At 29.2% G+C, this 22,205-nt stretch overlaps 3 protein-coding genes across 6 annotated transcripts in view; 2 read left to right on the top strand and 1 right to left on the bottom strand.

The window, feature by feature from the left end:
* The window catches only part of kirre (kin of irre), a 113,478-nt gene extending 107,933 nt beyond the window's left edge, over positions 1–5,545 (top strand). The window contains exons 2-7 of the mRNA XM_065508915.1: positions 1,485–2,228; positions 2,822–3,302; positions 3,378–3,932; positions 4,004–4,334; positions 4,402–4,697; positions 4,922–5,545. Coding sequence (XP_065364987.1) covers positions 1,539–2,228; positions 2,822–3,302; positions 3,378–3,932; positions 4,004–4,334; positions 4,402–4,697; positions 4,922–5,373 — 2,805 coding nt within the window. The 5' untranslated portion in view covers positions 1,485–1,538 and the 3' untranslated portion in view covers positions 5,374–5,545. The remainder of the gene's footprint in view (positions 1–1,484; positions 2,229–2,821; positions 3,303–3,377; positions 3,933–4,003; positions 4,335–4,401; positions 4,698–4,921) is intronic.
* Positions 5,546–9,276: 3,731 nt separating this feature from the next.
* On the top strand, positions 9,277–10,965 carry Cdk7 (Cyclin-dependent kinase 7). Its single transcript, XM_065507766.1, has 2 exons — positions 9,277–9,416; positions 9,480–10,965. The coding sequence occupies exons 1-2, from the start codon at positions 9,363–9,365 to the stop codon at positions 10,440–10,442; spliced, it is 1,017 nt and encodes a 338-aa protein (XP_065363838.1). The 5' UTR covers positions 9,277–9,362; the 3' UTR covers positions 10,443–10,965.
* Positions 10,966–12,634: 1,669 nt separating this feature from the next.
* Positions 12,635–22,205, bottom strand: part of ATP8B (ATPase phospholipid transporting 8B) — a 93,628-nt gene continuing 84,057 nt past the window's right edge. For 3 of the 4 annotated variants that reach the window (XM_065507180.1, XM_065507176.1, XM_065507179.1), the window contains 13 exons: positions 19,450–19,740; positions 19,206–19,379; positions 18,523–18,799; positions 18,301–18,453; positions 18,065–18,230; positions 15,734–15,892; positions 15,516–15,667; positions 14,512–14,735; positions 14,218–14,443; positions 14,053–14,156; positions 13,739–13,987; positions 13,553–13,672; positions 12,635–13,472 (listed from right to left, as the gene is read on the bottom strand). In XM_065507180.1, the coding sequence (XP_065363252.1) occupies positions 13,197–13,472; positions 13,553–13,672; positions 13,739–13,987; positions 14,053–14,156; positions 14,218–14,443; positions 14,512–14,735; positions 15,516–15,667; positions 15,734–15,892; positions 18,065–18,230; positions 18,301–18,453; positions 18,523–18,799; positions 19,206–19,379; positions 19,450–19,740 (2,571 nt within the window). In that variant the 3' untranslated portion in view covers positions 12,635–13,196. The remainder of the gene's footprint in view (positions 13,473–13,552; positions 13,673–13,738; positions 13,988–14,052; positions 14,157–14,217; positions 14,444–14,511; positions 14,736–15,515; positions 15,668–15,733; positions 15,893–18,064; positions 18,231–18,300; positions 18,454–18,522; positions 18,800–19,205; positions 19,380–19,449; positions 19,741–22,205) is intronic. The other variant, XM_065507177.1, reaches the window with a different exon arrangement.

The raw sequence follows: 22,205 nt of genomic DNA, 5'->3' as shown, positions 1-22,205 counted from the left end.
TGTGATTTTGTGGAATTTTCTTTAGAATTAGAATATTAGTATAATTTTTTTCTTTGTAAAATCAGAGGAAATCTTTGCTACAATAGCATTTTAAAATCTCACATAATCAAATATTCAGAGAATTCAACCAATTAAGTAAAAAAATAGGAATTACACAAATATGCTGTAGACTTTTTTAGCTATTTTTTAAATCCTTTATATCCTTTTAACAATTAGAAAATCATTTAATTTATATATAATACGTTTTTGTTTCATTACCGTTTAAATTTAAAAATTAAATATGTTATGGAATGGGATGGAAATTAATTTCGAAACGATTTGAAAACGAAAAAGGAAGTGAAGTATTAATTAATATCCTTTTGTATATTGTTTGAAATTTTATTTTGATATTATTGAATTAATTTGTATCACATGTCTTGCCATAATTCTGTTTAATTATTTACTACATAGAGAAACATAGAGCGGAAACTAGAAAAAAACTCAAACAAAAAAATTACTCAAAATAATCACACATACGAGTGTGGTTTAAAAATAATTCTGTGAACTTTTGACAAAACAACATAAGTGGAATTTTCAATGTTTTCAGGAGAGCGTTAAAATTGTTGAATTGATCGATAATTATTTTATAATTTGTCCTTAAAGTATTTTGAAAACTCTCAAAGGAGTATACGCTCTCCTAAAAAGATTGAAAATTCCACTTAAGTTGTTTTGTCAAAAATCCACAGAATTATTAAAATCGTTCGAAATTTGTGATATCTTTTTATTGATAAATCCACTGACATTTATTTTTGGGGATAATTTGTTATAAAATGGCCACGTTTTTTAATTATTTGTTTTTGAAACGATTGACCTCAAAAACATCTCATATCCCTCTTCTTGTATACATTTTTAAGAAATCATTTTTTAGGCTACATTCTTAAATTCATAATCAATAAAAACTTCATTTAATAAAAAAAAATAAACAGTTTTTTCCTCATCTTTAACAAGAATATCTACTTGATTGGTGGTCTGACACTTTATTATTTAAGTGTGAAGTTAAAGCCTGATGTGTCATGTTACTGCAACATAATCCACTCAAGAAAACACAACATTACATTCGTTTTTTTAAAATAATTTATGTGCCTCATAAAATCTAAAAGCTTAAAGATCGCACAAACAAGTTGCCAGACAGCAGTTAACATTGTTTTAGTAATTGGATACAAAACAATGCGCACGCGCATTAATACGACTATCACTGGATTGCTTGCTGGTAAATTGAGAGCACCTCATGCCAAAAAAGAACCCATAATAATTTTCTTCCACAGACTTGGCAATAAACTTGATCATAACGTGAGTAGATTGAGTGTAGGCGTTGTAGGTTTTTAAACATAAATTTTATAATTTCATGAGTTTTGTTGTGGCATGTCTATAAACTTTTTAACATTTTGTAATTTGTAAGTGGAGCATAACTAATCTTTATTTTTTCATTTTTTATATCTTTTTAGGCGTTTGCATCCTGACAGTAAGTTGAGACTATAAAAAAACCAAACACACATAATATGCCCTCGAAAAATACGCTCCTGTTAAGGCCCAGCCCACAACGCCAACGCTACCACCACAAGTTGCGATCTTCAACATCACCATCACCGTCTTCATTATCGCCCTCACCAGATGCTAGTTTAAATAAAAACATTCCTTTAACTAATGTTCTTGTAATATGTTTCCTTTTGGTCAGTCTGCAGGCAGTTGAGGTGATGGCAAAGGTTAAAACGAAAAAGAATTCGAATATACATTTTAACAATAATGAAGATAATCTGAAATCCACCTCCGACGGTCAGCACTTTGCCATGGAACCACAAGATCAAACGGCGGTAGTGGGTTCGCGTGTAACTCTTCCCTGTCGGGTTATGGAAAAGATCGGTGCTTTGCAGTGGACTAAGGATGATTTTGGCTTGGGTCAACATCGTAATTTAAGTGGTTTTGAGCGTTACTCTATGGTGGGCAGCGATGAAGAAGGTGATTTTTCTTTAGACGTATTTCCAGTCATGTTGGACGATGATGCTCGGTATCAGTGCCAAGTGGGACCTGGTCCTAATGGTGAAGCTGGCATAAGATCACGATTTGCCAAGCTAACAGTGTTGGTGCCACCTGAGGCTCCCAAAATTCTGCAGGGAGATCATTTGGTAACAACTGAAGATCGTGAAATTGAACTGGAATGCGATTCGGTGGGAGGAAAGCCAGCGGCAGAGGTGAGTTTTGAAAAGAAAAATATATAAAATTTTTTTCGCGTATCCCGAATTTAAATAAGAAAATATTTAACTGGAATTCAGTGAAATCTTTAGGAAAATAAATATGTTTCCTTCTTCTTAGCAAGTATTTATTTCATCATAAAAAACTTTTGTGAAATAAACAACAGAAGATTCTGAATAATATTCATATCAGAGCTTCGAAATGATTAATTCATTTAATTTGAGCTTAATTCACTAAAATCTTACTTCGGAATTAAAAAATTTCAATTCATAGCAGAATTCATTCAACCTCAAATCCAATTTTCAAAATCAAATTAATTATTAATTCCTTAGTACACCTAACGTAATGAATTCATCCCTTTAAGAATTCATTCCTTATTAATCATTTACAAAATGAATAGAGTTGGATGGAAGAAAATTTTAATCACAAGGGAATGAATTCATTACTTTTGGAGTACTAAATAATTAAGAGAGAATTATGTTGTTTGTTTTTTCCAAATGTTTTTAATGGACCTTTTAACGTGTTCCTGAAATAATTAATACCATACATAACTTAATACTAAATAACTAATATATTCGTCTTCCTATTGCAGATCACCTGGATCGATGGCTTAGGCAATGTTCTAACAAAAGGCATTGAATATGTCAAAGAACCCTTATCCGACAGTCGTCGCATAACGGCCAAGTCCATATTGAAATTGACCCCCAAGAAAGAACATCACAATACCACCTTTACATGTCAGGCACAAAATACAGCCGATCGTACCTATAGATCGGCTAAAATTCTCTTGGAAGTGAAATATGCTCCTAAGGTTACAGTGTCTGTGGTAGGAGGAGCTTTGGCTGGCGGTCGCATACCAGAAAGTGCAGAGGTTATACTATCATGTCAAGCTGATGCTAATCCTCCTGTACAAACTTATCGCTGGTTTATCAATGATGAACTGGTGACCGGAGATTATACCACCAAAATGGTGATACATAATGTTTCCCGGCAATATCATGATGCCATAGTTAAATGTGAAGTGGTAAATGCTGTGGGTAAAAGTGAAGAAAGTGAAACTTTGGACATAAGTTGTAAGTTTATACATATTTAAAAATTCTACTTAATATAAAATTTAATGCTTTACATTTGTTTAATTCTTTTTGAAGATGGTCCAGTTTTTCGCCAACGACCTGTTTCCGTAGAGGCTGATTTAGGCACTAGTGTCACAATGCGCTGTGATGTTGATGGCAATCCCACACCTGATATAGAATGGATTAATGAAAATTCCGATCGCGTAGTGGCCACCACAGCCAATATAACTTTAAAAGTTACTGCAGATACGGCTGGACGTTATTATTGCAAGGCTGTTGTAGATGGCTTTCCTGAAATAGGTGCTGAAGCCACGATTTATGTCAAGCGGGCTCCCATAATCACTTCGCACAAGGTGCAATTTGGTGCCGTGGGTAATCGTGCCAAAATCGATTGTTTAGCCTTTAGCATACCAAAAGCTGAAAGGATTTTGTGGTCTTATGAAGGAAAAATTATAAATATGTCTACGGCCGATCCAGATTTGTATATATTCGAAGAACATCATTTGCCCGAGGGCGTCAGAGCGGCACTGATAATCAAAGAAAGTCGTTCGAATCATTTTGGCAAATATAATTGTACAGTTGTAAATTCATATGGAAGTGATTCGTTGTTAATTACTTTAATACCAGAACGTAAGTTTAAATTATATACATAGATATTTTCTTATATAGAAAATTGTATTAATATTTAATAAATTTTACAGCTGGTTCGGTACCCGTCCTTTTGGTGGTCATGGGCTCTATGTCCTCGGTGGCCATTATCCTTATGGTTGTGATGCTCGTGATTGTGTATATGAAACGTAGCAAGAAAAAGCCCATGCCTGCAGATGTTATACCCGAAGCATCTCGTGGCGGTGATAAGTTAAGCGATCTCAAACATGAAATGCGTGCCAAAGCCTACGAGGCGGCTGAATATTCTGAATCCACCTCAGATGGTTTAGCCATCAATCTAACGCATTCTCCCATGCCAGATGTACAAATGAAGGGTGCCACCCTGGGTGTACCCCTGGCCGGTCCCGTCAAATTGGATGAAAGGTATGTTGAAATATTTTTAAGCTCTTTTCATTAATATTTATTTTTAATAAATTTTTTTTATTATCAGATTTTCAGGTGACTTTGGTGATCGCTATAATAGATCGTGTAATATAAAAAATATTAAAAATCAAGACTACAAGGAGTCCGTTAATGGTTATGCTCCTTATTTCGAATATGCTTTAGATTACAGTCCTCCCAATGATAATAAAAATTCGATGGGTTCTGTGTCGAAAAGTAATTCAACTACGATAAGTTCGGCTACTTTGCCTCACTATTCGAATCCTGCTAGCACAACGGGTAATATGAGTTTACCCAGGAATCGTGGTGATATGCAACAGCAGTCTATGAATAATGGATTTTTAGGTAAGTTATTAAATTGGATCTATTTATATTCACAAATATAAAAATAAACTTTTTAAAACTTTTATATGATTTGTTCTCATAATAGTCAGGAGGCTAATTCTCGAATTCGTGTACGAATGCGAGAATTATCCCCCAGATTTCGAGTATTCTTGTTAATTCTTAGCAAAACCTTTAAATATTCTACAAAAATGATTATTAATTATTTTCTATATTTTTTTCTTTAGGACAACCACTATTACAAAATGGCATTGACAGTCGTTTTAGTGCCATTTATGGCAATCCTTATCTGCGCACCAATTCCTCCATACTCCCACCTCTGCCGCCTCCAAGTACTGCCAATCCAGCGGCAACACCAGCACCACCGCCTTATCATGCACCCCGTAATCATGGCAATCTCATGGGCAACGGAGTAATGGGAAGTCTAAAAAATTTCGGCACCGCCAACAGTATAATCAGTGGCTCCAATGGTCCGGCTAGTGTAAGTGGCAGCAGTTCAAATCTCACCGCCAGCAGTAATACTTTGGCGGCTACACCGCTACAACAGCCCACAGTGGGTACACCCTCCGGTCACGTGTCATCCTCAAGCGCAACAACAGCACAAAGTCCATCGGGTCAATTCATACTACCGTCAAATGGCAATGCGGCGAAAAAAGGCGCATTGGCAACGCATGTCTAAAGCGGGTAAAATGAAATTAAAAGTTAAAAAAAAATAAACGAAACAAACGAACGAATGATATAAACGAATTAACCCGGTAACGGAAGTTTTATTCAAATTTTTATAGAAAAAAACATATTGTGATTTTTAGCGTTAATTATTTACCTATGGCAAACTATGTACATTTTTAACCAAGTTGCTAAATTTACTTAAATTAGTTAAAGTAACAAAATTCTTAAAAAAAAAAATTAAAAAAATAAAATATATAACTTTAGCAACTATGGTTATGATTTGCATTTTTATTAGTAACATTATTGTTAGTAAAATTAAGAACCTAATATACATAATTCTAGTACTACATACATATAAAGACATTAAAATTATATGTATTCCATAAGATGTACATAAATTTACCCAATCCTCCTTTCCTGGTCTGAAATATTTATACACCTACCTAAATAATGACTTAAATCCTTCAAATCCACAGTGAGTGACTGAATAAAGACGATTTTTAAACTTCATATTTTAAACTACAAATTCTTTATAGTTCTCATACAATAAATAATTTGTTTAGTTTTTTATTTATTTTTGATGAATAATAATGAATAAATAAAATTTTGTAAAAAAAAAAAATATTTTTAAAATTCCTAATACAATCGTCTTTTACCGTTTTTATATTTTGTCACTCACTGTAATTAGTCCAAAAAAGACTTTTTTTCTTTATAATTTTTAACTTTGTTTCATTTTTAATGTTATTCTTTAAAAACAATTTCGTATGCATGTTTGAGCATGCATTCATTATAAATGTCGAGTATGCATAACATTATTATTATGATAATTATATTATACTTAAGCCTAAGTCGCCTGTAGTTAGATTTCTCATGTAAATTATATACATACAACATACTTACATACATAAACATTTATATATACTTAAAAATATATATATATAAAAGTCGTAACTTGAAAAAAGAACTTTGTAAGCCAAAATTTCCAATTGGATTTAAAAAAAAAACTCTTATTTATTAGTATTTGTAAGATTAAAAAAAACAGCAAAACAAACAAACCTTTAAGATAAAATTATAAAAAAAATACTAAAAAAAACTTTTACTTATTTATAAACGCTTAAAATGAAAAACAGAAATACTTTGTAAAAAGAATTAGACTTTAATATACGCTTTTAAAACCAACCATATTAGTAAATAATTATAAACAAATTAAAAAAATATATATAAAATAAAAACAACACTGACAAAAAAAAACTACTTAAAAATTAAAGCTAATTTTAAACGAACAAAGAGAAAAAACAAGTCGACAATGTGCAAATAATTATAATCAAATTCTACTTTAATTAGCTGAAAGTTTTAGTATAAAATGAAATAAACAAATTGATTATGTATTGAATGTATTGAAATGAAACATCAACAACCACATTTAAAACAAAAAAAACATGATAGTAATACATTAAATAAGTATATTGCTGCCTTATTCCTTGTAAAAAACATTTAAAACCCACAAAAAAACACAAATATTTTTAATGTATCTTTTTAAATAATTTGTTTTAATTGATGACTATTTATTATATTTATCGAAAGAAAATCGTGAATTTTGTTTCGAAATCTATAAATTGTTTTTATTATTATGTTTCTAACAAAAAAAACGAAATGCTAATTACACAAAATTTTCTTTAGATAATGTTTATTATTTTTCCTTTTATGTCTGAATTAAAAGTGTTAAAAACTGAAGAAAACAAACAAAAAAAAGAATATTAAATAAAAACCATACTTAAAAATAAACTGAAAAATATAAAAAAAATAGACTTGTTTTATTTTTATAATATATCGGTCTATCAATGAAATGTCAATGGAATTGAAAGTCCTTTCCTTCATTTTTTTTTTATTTCACCTTTTGATTTTTGCTTATTTGTAAATCGGCACTACAAACCCTTCTATTTGCTTGTCTTCGTTTGAGTATTCATACCAGCACGTTTAGAAGGCGTTTTTGTTCGAGTTTGAAATTATATTTGGGGGATTCAAACGGTCTCCTATTAGGTCGTATTGTCAAATATAATAACATTTTTTTTTAGTTTAAATAAATTTTTGTTGGGTTTCAAACAAAAAAGTTATAAACTAATAAGACTTTTAGAACTATGTTTATTGGTTTGTCATAAAATAACATATACTGTGAGAGGCCATACAATGGAAATTTTTTTGAAAACTAATTTCCGTAATTTCAGTTTTTAAAAACATGACCTCTTACTAAATATATATACATATATTTCTAAGATAAACTCAAACTTACTAGGTTTTCTTATAAAAAAAATATGGTTATGCCTCTTAGCAGTGAAAAAACAATGGAAAATTTTAAATTTCTGCAAGAAAAAAGACTATAACAAAACGATTTTAGTGCTGGATTGAATCAAAAACTAGCAGTGATAAATATTCAATTAATAAAGAGCAAGCAGTTTCAAAGATTTACTCAATACCCACCTAAAAATATAACAATCGACTCAGTATCACTTTCAAAGAAAATTAGAAAAATTATTGCACTAAGGACGAAAACCTACTAATTTACATTTGGTTTATTTTAACAAGCAGTTGCAATATTCTCATGATTTATTAAAAATGTCTCCACAGTTAATTTTATAAATCAACAAGTAAAATAGCTATATTAGGCTGTTCCGAATCTTATATACCCTTCACCAAATTATGCTTTAAAATATTTTTTTTTTTTAAATATTTTTGGATAAAAAATATATTTTCTCAATTGTTCTTCTTTTTAAAATTTTATGGCAAAAATTTTTTTTCATAAATTTTGTTTCGTTATTTTTTTCTTTAATTTATTTGTGAAAAAAAAAATGTTATAAAAAAAATTAGGGTAAAAATATATTTTCCCGATTTTGACCATCTTAGGTCCGACATACTAAGGCGTTATATACTTCGTTTACAATATCTATCATTAGATATCCATATTGTGTATATTAATGATATAGAAATCCTGATATATAGATATAAAAATACGTCAACATTTGACGTTGTCCTGGTTTTTTCGATATATCTCAGTATTTGTGGGCCGATTTTCTTGATTTTAAATAGTTGCCGAACCGGATATATCAAGTATATAAATGATTGAAGGACTACTGTAAGTTGATTTCAACATACAAATGGTCAGACGGGTATGGCTATATCGACTCCGCTATCTATAACGATCCAGAATATATATACTTCGTGGAGTCGCAAATGAAAAATGTAGAAATTACAAAAGGAATGACAAACTTATATAATTAAAATTATTATTTTATTGGAAGATTTACCCCCGTATTCATAAAAAAATTAATAAATAAATTTAAACATACAAAATTTTATTTTAAAACATTGGCTCTAATTTTGTAAATCACGTCACCAAAGTGATATTTATATGGAAAGCAAAAACAAAATTTCAAAAATTTTAAAAATTTGTTTTTATTTTATATACAAAATTTTCAAATTATGAAAGGCAAATCAACGCTTGAATTTTGGTGATTTTTCGAACGCTAAACTTTTAATTTGCTGCAGTGATGCAATCATACATTTACGAACACACCCCTAGTTCCTATCTATGCGTATTTCATTAGGCCAGATCATCATGAAACCTATCATTATTATAATTCTTCAAAAAAAATTGAAATACTAATCAAATTACTTCGAAACAACATTTTTCTTTTTTAAGTTACTGCTAAAAAACACTGAAGAGGATTATTTGCCCTCGAACTAATTCATAACGCCATCAGTAAATTTTAAAATAACGGGTTTTTACAATTTTCTTTCTGTTTAGCGTTTATTAGATATGGTAACACCGAATTTGTCATACTGATTTCAAAATTATAAGTACGGCATCTCTTAATGTAAACAATGCTAGAAAACATCTGTTCGTTCACATTTTGCAAAAACACACGCAGAAAAGCCGCAAAATTTTTTATTTTTGTTTATAATTTTGTGATAAACGTGATTTAGATAATAAAATATTGGAAAATGGATAGTAAATTGACACGTTATGAGAAAATTGCGTTTTTGGGAGAAGGTCAGGTAAATAACTCCATCAAAATAGTCAGTATCCCACAGATTAACAAAATATTTGTATAAATTTAGTTCGCCACGGTCTACAAGGCTCGAGATGTTTTAACTGAACAAATAGTAGCTGTGAAAAAAATCAAAATTGGCAGCCGTGAAGAGGCCCAAGATGGTATAAATCGCACAGCTTTGAGAGAAATCAAACTCTTGCATGAATTGCAGCATGAAAACATAATCGGTCTAGTTGATGTATTTGGCCACAAATCGAATGTGTCATTGGTGTTTGATTTCATGGATACCGACTTGGAAATTATCATTAAAGATCCTAAAATCATCTTAACACAGGCCGATATTAAGGCATACATGATAATGACCTTAAGAGGTCTGGAATATTTGCACTTGCATTGGATTTTACATCGAGATTTAAAGCCCAACAATTTACTAGTAAATGGTGATGGCATATTGAAAATTGGTGATTTTGGTTTAGCGAAATTCTTTGGTTCTCCCTCACGTATTTACACACATCAGGTGGTTACACGCTGGTATCGAGCTCCGGAGTTGTTATTTGGTGCCCGTCAGTATGGCACTGGCATAGATATATGGGCTGTTGGTTGCATTTTAGCTGAGCTATTGCTGCGCGTTCCATTTCTAGCCGGCGATTCTGATTTAAATCAGCTTACGAAAATTTTCCAAGCTTTGGGCACTCCCTCCGATGATAACTGGCCAAATTTAAGTAAACTTCCTGATTATATGCAGTTTGTTCAGTTTCCCGGTGCACCACTTGCCAGCTATTTCACTGCTGCTCCTGATGATTTGATAGCATTGGCAGAGAGATTATTGGCCTTAAATCCATCTAAGCGTTGTACATGTACCGAGGCTTTAGATATGAAGTATTTCTCAAATAAACCAGCACCTTCATTGGGTCACAAATTGCCGTTGCCTTCATCGAAACAACAAAATGTAGACGAGAAACCGAATTTAAAGCGTAAAATTTTAGAAGCTATGGAGGGTGTTGGTAATCCTAAGAAACTGATATTTTAATGTAAGTAATTGTTTTTATACAAGTAGTTGTAATTTTTTCAAATGTTTACTTTTTGCACAGTAGTCTGGTTAAATATAAGTTAAAGAACTTTAAATAGTCTGCAGTAATAGAGAATTAGAAAACAATAAACTGTATATTTTATAACGAAAGAAATAACTAAATAGTACATTGCCTACGATGAAAATTTTGCAAAACCTTAGTTCGCATTGATATAAAATAAAAACTGTAGGCATAAATAGGTATTTCACTATTTATTTCCTATTATTTTTATTATATTTGTAATTGTTTAATTGTAATTTGTATTATTTGTAATTTTTTTACAAACATTTTCCAAAATGTTATATTTAATTTAAAATTTTACTTAAATAAGCAACTATAATTAATACTTTTATTTCCCAAAAATGTTGAACCAGGCTAATGTACACTACATATACACTTTTATTAAAATTTATTAAACGAAAAAATACCTAAAGTATAGAATACTTAATATAACTCAAAAATAACATCAAATCGGTTTAAATAATCCTATAACTTAAGATGTATCGAAATACTAGTTACTTACTTTACAATATTTTTCAGTTGGACTGATTTAATTATATTTTTTTCTATTGGACTGATGTAATCTTATTAATTCCCGTTTAATAAAAGTTCAAATCCCGACTACTTTTGTTTTGAAATATATTAATATTAAATATGAATTACCTTTTCGCTAGCAAACGTTATAATTTTCTCTTCACAAATTTTACAGAGGACATATAAAATAATTTGTTTTTAATATTTTTGAAATTTATTAATTCAGTTTTACTACTTATTTGGTATTTTTATTATGACTTATAAGTCCCTATTGCCAATATTAATAGGCAATGAATCAACGTATTTGATACCAGTAGTCGATATGATAGTAAATTTTAAAATTATCCAATATGGACTTAGCATGTTTGCACACTAATCTAACAGTTTGTTTCCAATTTATATTAATATCATTTAATTTTATGAAAAAAATATTAAATTTTATTAATCACTTTTTCCATACAAAATTTCTCTTGTAAACCTTTGATAATTTTAATAATAATCAGCCTATTTTTAACACTGAATTTGAATAAGAAAAATGGGAATAGCGAAAAAACTTCCGCGGATTGTTTATTCATGATTTGGCTGAATAAAAAATAAATTAATAATTTGTACAAATGCCAATGATTCGGAATAAAATGTTTCCCATTTTTAATAAACTGTTTTGTTTTATATTCTTTAATTTTTATTGTAGTTATAATAAACATTGTTAAAAAAAAATCATTCATTAATAAAAAATAAATTTGTACTTTAAATAAAAAATATTCGTTTCAATTCAATGTGCTGCGCTGTACTCTACGCCATATATTTCGTATATTTTTAAAAAGTCTGGCAACTCCATGAACAACATGAAAATAGCGCCATCTATTGTTGCAGGTAACCATTTTATATTTTTCAAAAAATTGTAATTCTCAGTCTGGCAACATTCGTAAGAAAAATGGATGCCACTAAAGAAAACCCATCTGGTAGCATTATATTTCCAGAGTTGCCATATTTTTTGTTAGCAGTGTACGATTTTTGCTCAAAAGGTGCCAGACTGAGAAAACCAATTTTTCGGAAAACATAAAATCGCTAACTGAAACAATAGATGGCGCTATTTTAACATTGTTGCCAGACCTGAACAAATACGCAAACAGGAAATAGCGAAGACACATTTAATGAGGCATTTTGAAACAGTTTTATAACAAAAATAAGCTTTTTTTGTTTTAAATTTGTATATACAATTATTTTTTTTATTAGATTTTATTCATTTCGGTTTGTTTAATTCAACTTAAAACTTAAATCACATATTTTCACGTATAATAATAAATAAACACCAAAATATATGTAAAACTACCTTAAACAATATTTGAGAAATTTAATTCTACATGAAAAAAAAACTAAACACAACTAATAAACAATACAAAAAGAAATTAATAATAATTAAAATATTACAATTAACCTGCAGTTAGTGCGTTAAAACTACTACACATTAATAAAAAAAAATATGAGCCATTTTATTTTATATAAAAAAAACAATAAAGTACTAAAATAAATATTGACTTAGATGAGATAATTTAAAAAAAAATTATAGTATATATGTATATACTGGTTTACTTTTGAATTACCCAAGAGTTTTTTATGAATTTCTGTTTAATTATTTTCTTAAAAATTCTAACAATAATAATAATTACTACTATAATAAATATTTGGTAATGTTTGTTGTAACAATACGCATATGTTTACCATATGCATATTTCTAAATATAAATAAATAATTTACTTTTGTTTCTTTCACATTTTTCTCTTGGTTTTTGAATATTCTAGAAAAAAATTATTAAATTAACATTATTTTGTTTGTTTTAAAGCTAATTTGTTTTTGATTTTCCGATCATTTTGTTTTGTAGTTAGTTTCCTTAATACAATAATTCATATATTAAATTTCTCAATTTTATATCAAAAAAGTTGATATTTTACATGTTTTTTGTTTGTTTTTTTTAGGTCTCATTTAATTGAAATATGAAATGAATATACTACATGCCTAAGTTAATGTTACTTTAAAACTATGTACTATGTATGTAATTAGCTTCTTTGTATTCAAATTTTGTTTTTTTAATTTTCACTTAAAAAAATTGGTTTCATATTGTTTTAGTTTGTAGTAGTAGCATTTTAGTTTAATATTTTACTATATATGTATGTATTGTTTTAGAGATTTATCGTATCTAAATCTTGGCAAGGAGCACGCGGACTTAGTCCCTCAATATTTGTTTCAGTATTATTAGTTAAGGCATCATTATTTAGAGAGTTATCATCCATGGAGGAATTTTTATTATCACGCGTGCTATTGTTGTTATTGGTCTTGGCATCTTGTGTAGCGCCGGAACTTTGTACCTTTTTACTACCCAAACCCAAAGGAAAAGCAAATTCTTGCGGCAATTTACGCATAATTTTACCCGAAGTGATAAGACGACCAAAGCCTTCCTGAAAATAGCGAATTTGAAAGGAAAACACAATTAATTGAAGAGTAATTAAAAACAATAGAAAGTAATTTTAACACTTACTTGATGGGCAAACGCATAGCCAGATCTTAAAGATCTTCTTGATCTTCTGGATGATGGTGCCCTCATAACACTGCTAGTCTGTCTAAGTTTCAAACTAGCTTGGCGTCTCTTCATGCGTATCTGTATAAAATAAAATAGAATAGTTATATGATTTCTTGTTCTGAAAGAAAGTTGCTTTATCTTTACCTTATCTGCCAGACTTGGTTGACAATCTATCAAATAGAATTTATAGGCTAATACTGGTATCATTATTAGCACCACGGTTATGAACATTGTTGTCCAAAATGTGAGATCTTTCATGGCCATTGTTAAGGAGCCCACATAGGGTCCGCCAATAACATAATTGTAAAAGTAGTCTAAAACAAAATACCATACCAGACTACCCCAAATTGTTATGTGATTAACAATTGTCCAATACGATGTATATAAGGCAATCTGAAAAGGAAATTTTAAATATAAACCCATAGAACTCCATATTAAGGTTTATTAAAACTCAGTACCTGTGCAGTATTATCAATAATTAAAATAGTTGCAACAACAGCTCCCAGAGTCATGTGATCACTTAAAATTAAACCATTTGGCGAGACGCCTTTGTGATAAGTACCTAAATACAAAAATACATTATGAAAATGAGGAGAACTTAAAAGTTTTCTCCTTTAACTTACCATAAGGAATTAAAAATAATATTAACGAACTAAAGGCACCATGTAATACACTATACACAAATTCTTTGGTATTAAACAATTGACTTTTCAAGCCTGGCGTATATAGTTTGGGAAAATCTACACTATGTCGATCCGAAACATCTTGCTCGAATACGCCCAGCGCCAAGACAGGCAATGATGTATAGAAAAGATTATAAACCGATATAAACATGGGATCAAAAACAGTCTGTAAAATGCAAAATTCATATACATATGTTAAATGTATTCAATTTAATTGATTGTAATTATACTAACCTGTGCGCTAAAACCACAAAAAAATGAATACCAACAATGACACAGGGTAAATGCAAAATTTTTATAGAAAAAATAACGCAGGAATTTGCACATGCGATAGTAGGACCAACGACCGTGCACCAATAAAAGTCTTTCTAAATAGCGAAATTGTGCAATCGAATAATCGCTCGCCAACACAGCTTGCAAGCCCTCTTGACCAGATATACCAACACCAATATGGGCGGCTGTAAAGAAAACGAAAAGTTATTGTAATACAAACAATTGATCTAATAGATTATAACCAAAGTATACCAAGTAGTCCGACTCTCAATTTTTTAAAATTACTCTCTCACATATATGGGTACCGTGTGAGTTCAGAGAAATATTAACCAATGAAATGTCTTGAAATTTTAACTTTTAAATTTTGATAAAAATAACGTTTTTTACACATTATTACACTAACACATATTATTCTTTATTTTTTTAAAACACTTTTTGCACACTTTCATTGTTAAAACGTTTCTATTTTGCACAAATCAAGAAAAAATATTTTTGGAATTTCTGACATGTAATTTTTTGTTATTGTACAATTTAAATTATAGGACAGAGTTCCAATTTTTGGTATTGAAAATTCATACAAATTAAAATATAAACCTTTTTATAGAACTCTGTTGCCTGGAGAAAATTTAAATTTAATTGATTATTACAGATACGCAACAAATGAAAGCTGTCAAAAAGTTTTCAATGGTCGTGGTTAGCAGAGCGAGAGAAAAAATAAAATTTTCAATAGGCAACGAGTGTGAAACAATGAATCTTTTTTCAAACCACAACCATTTTGACATTTTCTTAGTTTTCTATTGCCATATTTCTGAAATCAGCTAATTCATATCTGTATAATTTGTGTTGATCTATTTCTGTTCTATTGACAACTATACTCATTCCCATTCAATTTTGTATACTTTGTTAGAGAATTTTCAAAATTAATTTAAATTTTCGTGATTTATGATATCTTAATTAACATTTACCTTTGATCATAGATACATCGTTGGCACCATCTCCTATCGCTAAAGTAACTGCATTCTTGGCACGTTTGATTAATTCCACAACTAAGGCTTTTTGTAAAGGTGTAACCCGACAGCAAATCACGGCCTTACATTGTGAAGCAATATCAAGGAATCTAAAAATTATCAAAAAATAAGTCAATACAAATTTTAAAAACTTGTTAACACCAAAAATAATTTACTTTGTTTCCAGTTCTGGTGATAAACAATGGACCAGTGAATGACCATTAATAACTATAGCAAAACCGGTATTTTCTTCAACTATTTCATCATCTCTCAAAACATTACGAGCCGCACTGCCGCCCTTTTCCAATGTATCATACAATTCATTTGTTTCAGCACTTTAAAAAGGAATTAAATATTGAAATTAAAATTAAAACAATTTTAAAAAATAAAAAATTTTATAACAAAAACACAAAAACACACATTAACATATTTCGTGAAAGCTATTGAAATTTTACAAAAAACGTTAGTAAAATGTGTTACAAAAGCATTAATTTTTGTTTTTTTGAAAAAGTGTTAGCATTACAGCGATCCAAAGAAATTAAGAATTGTTTTTTTTTTGTAATTAATTACTAAATAAATATTATTTACTATTTATATACAATATAACACATTAAAATCAAAATAAATATTAAAATTTATTTAAATTATAACAAGCGCTCACAATGAATTTATGTTGGTATTAATCAATGAATTGAAACTAATTATTTACATATTTTTTTTATTAAAAAAAACAATAACAACAAATAATTTAATATAACACGAACTTATATTTAATTTATTTATATAAATTTACATTACGGGCGAAACAAGGTACCAATAGAGGGGGAAAATCATCCATTGTATCAACTGAATAGAAAATTATAGCTAAAAAAATGTTTGGAGAGTTTTTTCTTGGTAAAATGTTGTTGGTAAATGGTTTTCAAAATCAAATATTGAAATTAAACAAATAATAAATAAACTAAACTCTTAGAGGAAAGATAATAACAAATATAAAGTAAAGTATTATAAATTGTATAAACTATATATGGCTATAGTATAAATAATAATAAAACAAATTTAAATTAGCTGATTATTTAAAAACAAATCTTACATTTTGGATTTAAATTTAATATTGCTCTAACTGAACAAAACATACGCATCTGTAAATATTTAGCTTAGTGTGCAAATGAGCTAAGTCCTTTGTATCGATTTTACAGGATAGTTAAACAATCGAACTTATGTTCGAAAGTTATTTAAAGCTGTTAAAATAATCTTTAAATCATAAAACAATAATCTCAGTTTTATTGGAGTCAAATTTCTTATAATTTTGAATTTCGACTTAAAAATTTTGGAAAAAAATGTTCAAGAATTTTTAAGTATTTTCATTGTAGTTTTAGAATATAAGCTTTTTAAGATATGTTCGAAAAACTGTACACTAAATGATGCGGCGGTTGCATAAATTTGCGGGATCACTGCCAACAATTTGCATTAAATCACGACGCAAATATTTTTTTTCGAACGCTAAACTATTATTATGCTGCAGTGATTCAATGTTAATGTATTTACGAATGCATCCAAATTGTGCATTTTTATTTATTTTATAGTTTTGCATAAAAATCACAATTTTCATAAAATAAGAATTTAGCAGATTTGCACACTAAGGAAACGATAAGCAACAAACTAGAAGATAGAACTCTTCTCTGTCTAAACATTATTCCTGATTATACAAAAGTGTTTTAGTAAGTACAAAATCAATACAAATTTCTCAAATAGTTAAATACGGTTCGTGTGTGAGTGGAATCGTTTTAGATGCTTTAGTAATTAGTTAAGCCTTCAATTCTTAAGAAAATCCTTTAACTAAAGCGCTAATAAGAATCTGAAATCGAATTTTAGTTCTAGCGGTATAAAAAAATATTTCAAATAGTTTTTTATATAAAAACTAAACAGCTAATAAGATTAAATTATTCGAAACCTACAAATAATTTAGATAACAAACATGTAAATTATAGTTATTACATAAAGTCTGTTTAACTGTTAGTTTTACTATTTTCCAATATTTTGATTTTTTTTTTAAATATCCAAAATAGTTAAAACTAGCTAGTAAACGAACAAAGCTATAATTTCAAATATGTATGTATATCTCCAAAACAAACAAAAAAAGACAAAAATATAAAACAAATTTTCCAACATAAAATTTTGGTTAGATACCGAAACATAAAACTTGTAGTAGAAAAAAGTACTAGCTAGTAAAGTGATAAATTATTATGTAAACCAAATTGAACTGTGTTTCTGTATTAATTACCCTTAACTACATCAAAAAATATAAAAATACCAATAGAACAAACAAAATTAAAAAATATTAAAACGTAACAAAAATCAGAATAAATTTAAAAAAAAAACTTTAAGAAAAACTTTCGTATAAAAGAAAGATTTTTCTTTGAAAAAAAAGTGTAAAACTGTTTTGTTTTTTGTATATTTTGGAAGGGTAAGAAGAGATAAACAAGATGATGATATGATATTCCCTCTACCTGTCCGGTTCGCCCTTTTTACGCATATTATTGACATCATCATCCCACCTAAAGGTAACAACTGATATAGCAGGCGGTGGTGGTGGTGACACCTGTGTAATTTTCAACGATGATGCACTACGATCATTCAAATGCGAGCCATTTAAATTCACTGATGGTTCAAGGGCTAAACAAAAGAAGACAAACTCTTTAGAATAATTCTAGTTTTCATATAAACTATATTGAACAAAACTTACGTGTTGGCCTAAATCTATTAACTATTCTAATTGATTCTTTAAATTGCCTTAGCTGTTTATCAACCTCTTCGATTGTACTGCCATCTACAATAAAAACATCGGCCAGGTCATCGGTTAATAATTGACATGAATATCCTATATTTATAGCAGTTTCTAAAATATTTTTTAAAAATAAAATTAATTGAAAAGCATTATTTTTAAACATTGGAATTAGTTATATACCTTGTTTATCTCCTGTTAATACCCATACTTTTATGCCAGCCATTTGTAAATTGGCTATTGTTTGCGGTACACCATCTTGCAATTTATCTTCTATGGCCGTTACTCCCACTAGCACCAACTCACTTTCAACTTCTTCCATAATTGAATTCATTTTATCTTCACGATGATCTAGCGATACTGAAGCTTCATAGTGACGTTTACTCCAATCTTCATAAAACTCTGCTGTTAAATGTCGTTCAGCTAAGACAAGCGTACGCAGACCTTCGCCAGCGAATTTCTATAATAAAAAAAGTATAAATCTTTGTTTTTAAATGTTTCTCAAATCTTAAAATATCTACACCATTTACAATTGTATTACAGAAGTTTCTAAGCATAACGAAATTATACATAGAGCGGAAACTAGAAAAAACTCACTTAGTTTTTTTTACCAATTAGGTTTTTGACAACTGAGTTAGGTTTTTGACAGAGTTTCCGATCTATGTGTATTTATCTAAGTGTATTTAGAAATGTCTAATTATATTTCAGAAATTGAATTTCAGAAATTTATATCAGATTTGATTAAGTTATTGAAACATATAAAACTCAGTTTAAAATTTTCAATAATTTTAATGTCTGGTTGAAAAACTTTTATTTTGGTTTGAACTAATATGTACAAATATTATGATAAATATCAATATACTTACATTCAAATGATCTTGTGTACGCGCTTTAATATCATGTTGACTAGAACTTAACCTATCATAAATAACATTATCAGCTCCCTTACAATATAGGAATATTTTATCACCACGTCTTAATACAACCGACATACGTTTTCGTACATTATTGAAATCCAAAATATGCAACAGTTCATATTCCTTTAAATAAAACAAACAAACAAAATTATATTAATTTTAATTAAATATGATTAAAATTTGTTGAACTTACCTCTGTTCTACCCATAACTTCTATGGTAATACTGTTTGGCGTCCGAGAACGAAATACAAAACCAAAATTTCTAGCTGCCGACACTAAAGCCGATTCATCCGGACTCTGAGCCTGATACTCTAAACGACCCTCCACATACTCGGGCATAACGGTATGACACAAGGCCAGCAAACGAAAGAAGTTATGGGCATGTTCTTCATCGGAACGCACAGCATCCAACAGAGTTTTATCGTACCATCGAAATTCTGGTTCATATTCCGGATTTGCAGAGAAATCCACTGGTTCTACAGTCTTTAGAAAAGGGTTGGAAAAAATTACAAAAAAAATAATGAAAATTATAACTTTAAAAGTAATTTAGCTGATGAATTTTGAAATTATATGTATTTAGCGGTTTTATGTATTGGAGAAAATTATGTCTAATAGGTATAAATAGTATGCAAAAGTATGATATTTAGGCGGCAAATATAGCTGGTATATAGTATAAAATGGATATTTAGTAATAATATTTAATTATAGGTAAAATGTACATGCACTAGATAGTATTAATTATAAAATTTCTCTAATATTTTGAAATAAATAGAAAGCCAAATTAAATTTTATAAGCAGCACACACTATAGATAGAGTTTTACGTAGTTAAATTTTGAATTAATGTATATAATATGTAGTTTTCATTAATTTATTTTTTAGTATTTAGACGTCATTTAATTATATACTTACCGCCCTATTCAAGAACGATTATTAAAGTTAATAATGGTTTATTAATCAACTTTTTCACACAAAATTCCAGTTCGTAATAATCGTTGTTGAATATGGGGGTTAAATATGATTATATTTATATAGAATGGCATTTTATTAAATCTTTTGTGAATTAACAAAATCAAACGGAATCTAAAGAATCTAAAACAAAATCAATCGTAATAAAAACTACGGAATTTTAATCATTCCAAACGAAATGTGCGACAGGACTGTAATTTTAATTTTAATTTTAACTGGATATGGCTATAGATCGGCATAAACAGAATATTCCACATTAGCAAATGTATTTTAATGTTACGTAAACCTAATTTTCAGATTGTGTTTTTGATGTAAAATCTAGAAATTATTTTCCTTTGGCTAATTTTAACCAAATTTGCACACAATACATCTCGCGTTGGGCTTTAAGTGCTGACCACTGACTGTAACACAATTTAAATTTCACTTGTTTTTAATATAAATTCCAACAAAAATGCTCAATGGAAAGGATTCCAGAATATGTACGCACTCCTTAATTAACAATATTTCTGTAGGAATTAAAAAAAGTGAAATTTGAATTGTAATTTCTAAACGGAGAAGCTATAGTAGAGTTTAAGTTTTGAATTTGGACCTTATAAAAAATCAAGACCCAGAGTAAAAAGGCCTCAATGTGCCCCATTATGCAAAATTTAAAACGATAACATTTTTCTAAATTTAAATTTAATTTTCTTGTCCTAACCTAGTCTTTTTTTAATAATAGAGGATATAAATCTTTACAGATTTTGTTCGTGAATTAACAAAATTTATAAGTTTTATAGAAAAATAATTGTTTAAAAATCAGGGGCCAAACTACCGCATTCGATATCGAGTAAAACTGAGCCTAATTTATTTAACCTAAGGTCAGATGGTCAGATTTAAAAAAAATAAGTTGTTTTTATTTCCAAATTTCGCTCAATAAAGCCAATAAATAATAATTATTAATTTATAGAAAATATTAAAATTAAAAATAATTTGAAAAATTTTTGTTATTGTGAGGACCAGAGCCCTCTATATTACACCTATTTTTGAAATAAATTTAAAATTTCTGACGCCGAATTACCGCACTATCGAGTAAAACTGATTGTAATTTTCTTATTCGAGATTATGGCATACGATATCAAGCAATACGATAGGATGCGGTAATTCGGCCCCTGAATTATTTTGCAAAGGAAATTTTTCACCACTCGTTTTTGGTTATTTTTTTCCAGGAAATACTTTTTGCAATAGCAACATTTTTTAATAATTTTTAAAAATCAGATAAAATTTCCTACACTTTGATATTTAATATGTCTATCTTTTCTGTGCCATTAGTTAAATTGATGGATACAAAGTCAACAAGATACAGAAAATTATTTCAAAAATTCACCCACTTTGATCACTTGGCAAAATCATGTCTAATACGAGAAAGTTAAGCAGCAGAAATCCAATCTATGATATAATGAAAACTTAATTAAGTTCTCAACCTACGAGGTTGAATTTCCCGGCTCTTAACATCACTGTTCCTGTTGACTCCTGCCAAAGTGCGTCATTAAGTTTGTGTTTGACAGCCATTGATAGCAGACTACCAGACTTGAGTCGAAATTAGAAAAAAGTGAATTTCGTGTGCTCATAAGCATTATTTTTTGCATAAAAAACCCTGACTCAAATAAAGGCTAAGCTTTATAAATACTATGGGTGCTATGCACCATCAATTTCAATTGGTAAAAAAGTGGTTTAATGCATTTCGTTGAGGCCGTACTAGCACGGAAGATGCCAAACGTTCTGGACGCCCAGTTGAGGTCTCTACACGCAAGATAATTAAAAACCATCACGTGTTGACTGGTAGGAGATTGAAAGTGCGAGAGATTGTGGAAGCCATAGCCATATGACTTGGGTATGAGATAGCTTTTCGCGAAATGGCTGCCTTGTTTGCAGATACTAAAGGGTACAAACATGTTCAAAAATCCATAAATTAGGCTACGAAATGCCCCCTCTTCTGCCCTAT

The sequence above is a fragment of the Calliphora vicina genome, chromosome 4 (genome assembly GCF_958450345.1).
Source record: "Calliphora vicina chromosome 4, idCalVici1.1, whole genome shotgun sequence".
In the NCBI taxonomy this organism is placed as follows: domain Eukaryota; kingdom Metazoa; phylum Arthropoda; class Insecta; order Diptera; family Calliphoridae; genus Calliphora; species Calliphora vicina.
This window is presented reverse-complemented; position numbering and strand designations above follow the sequence as displayed.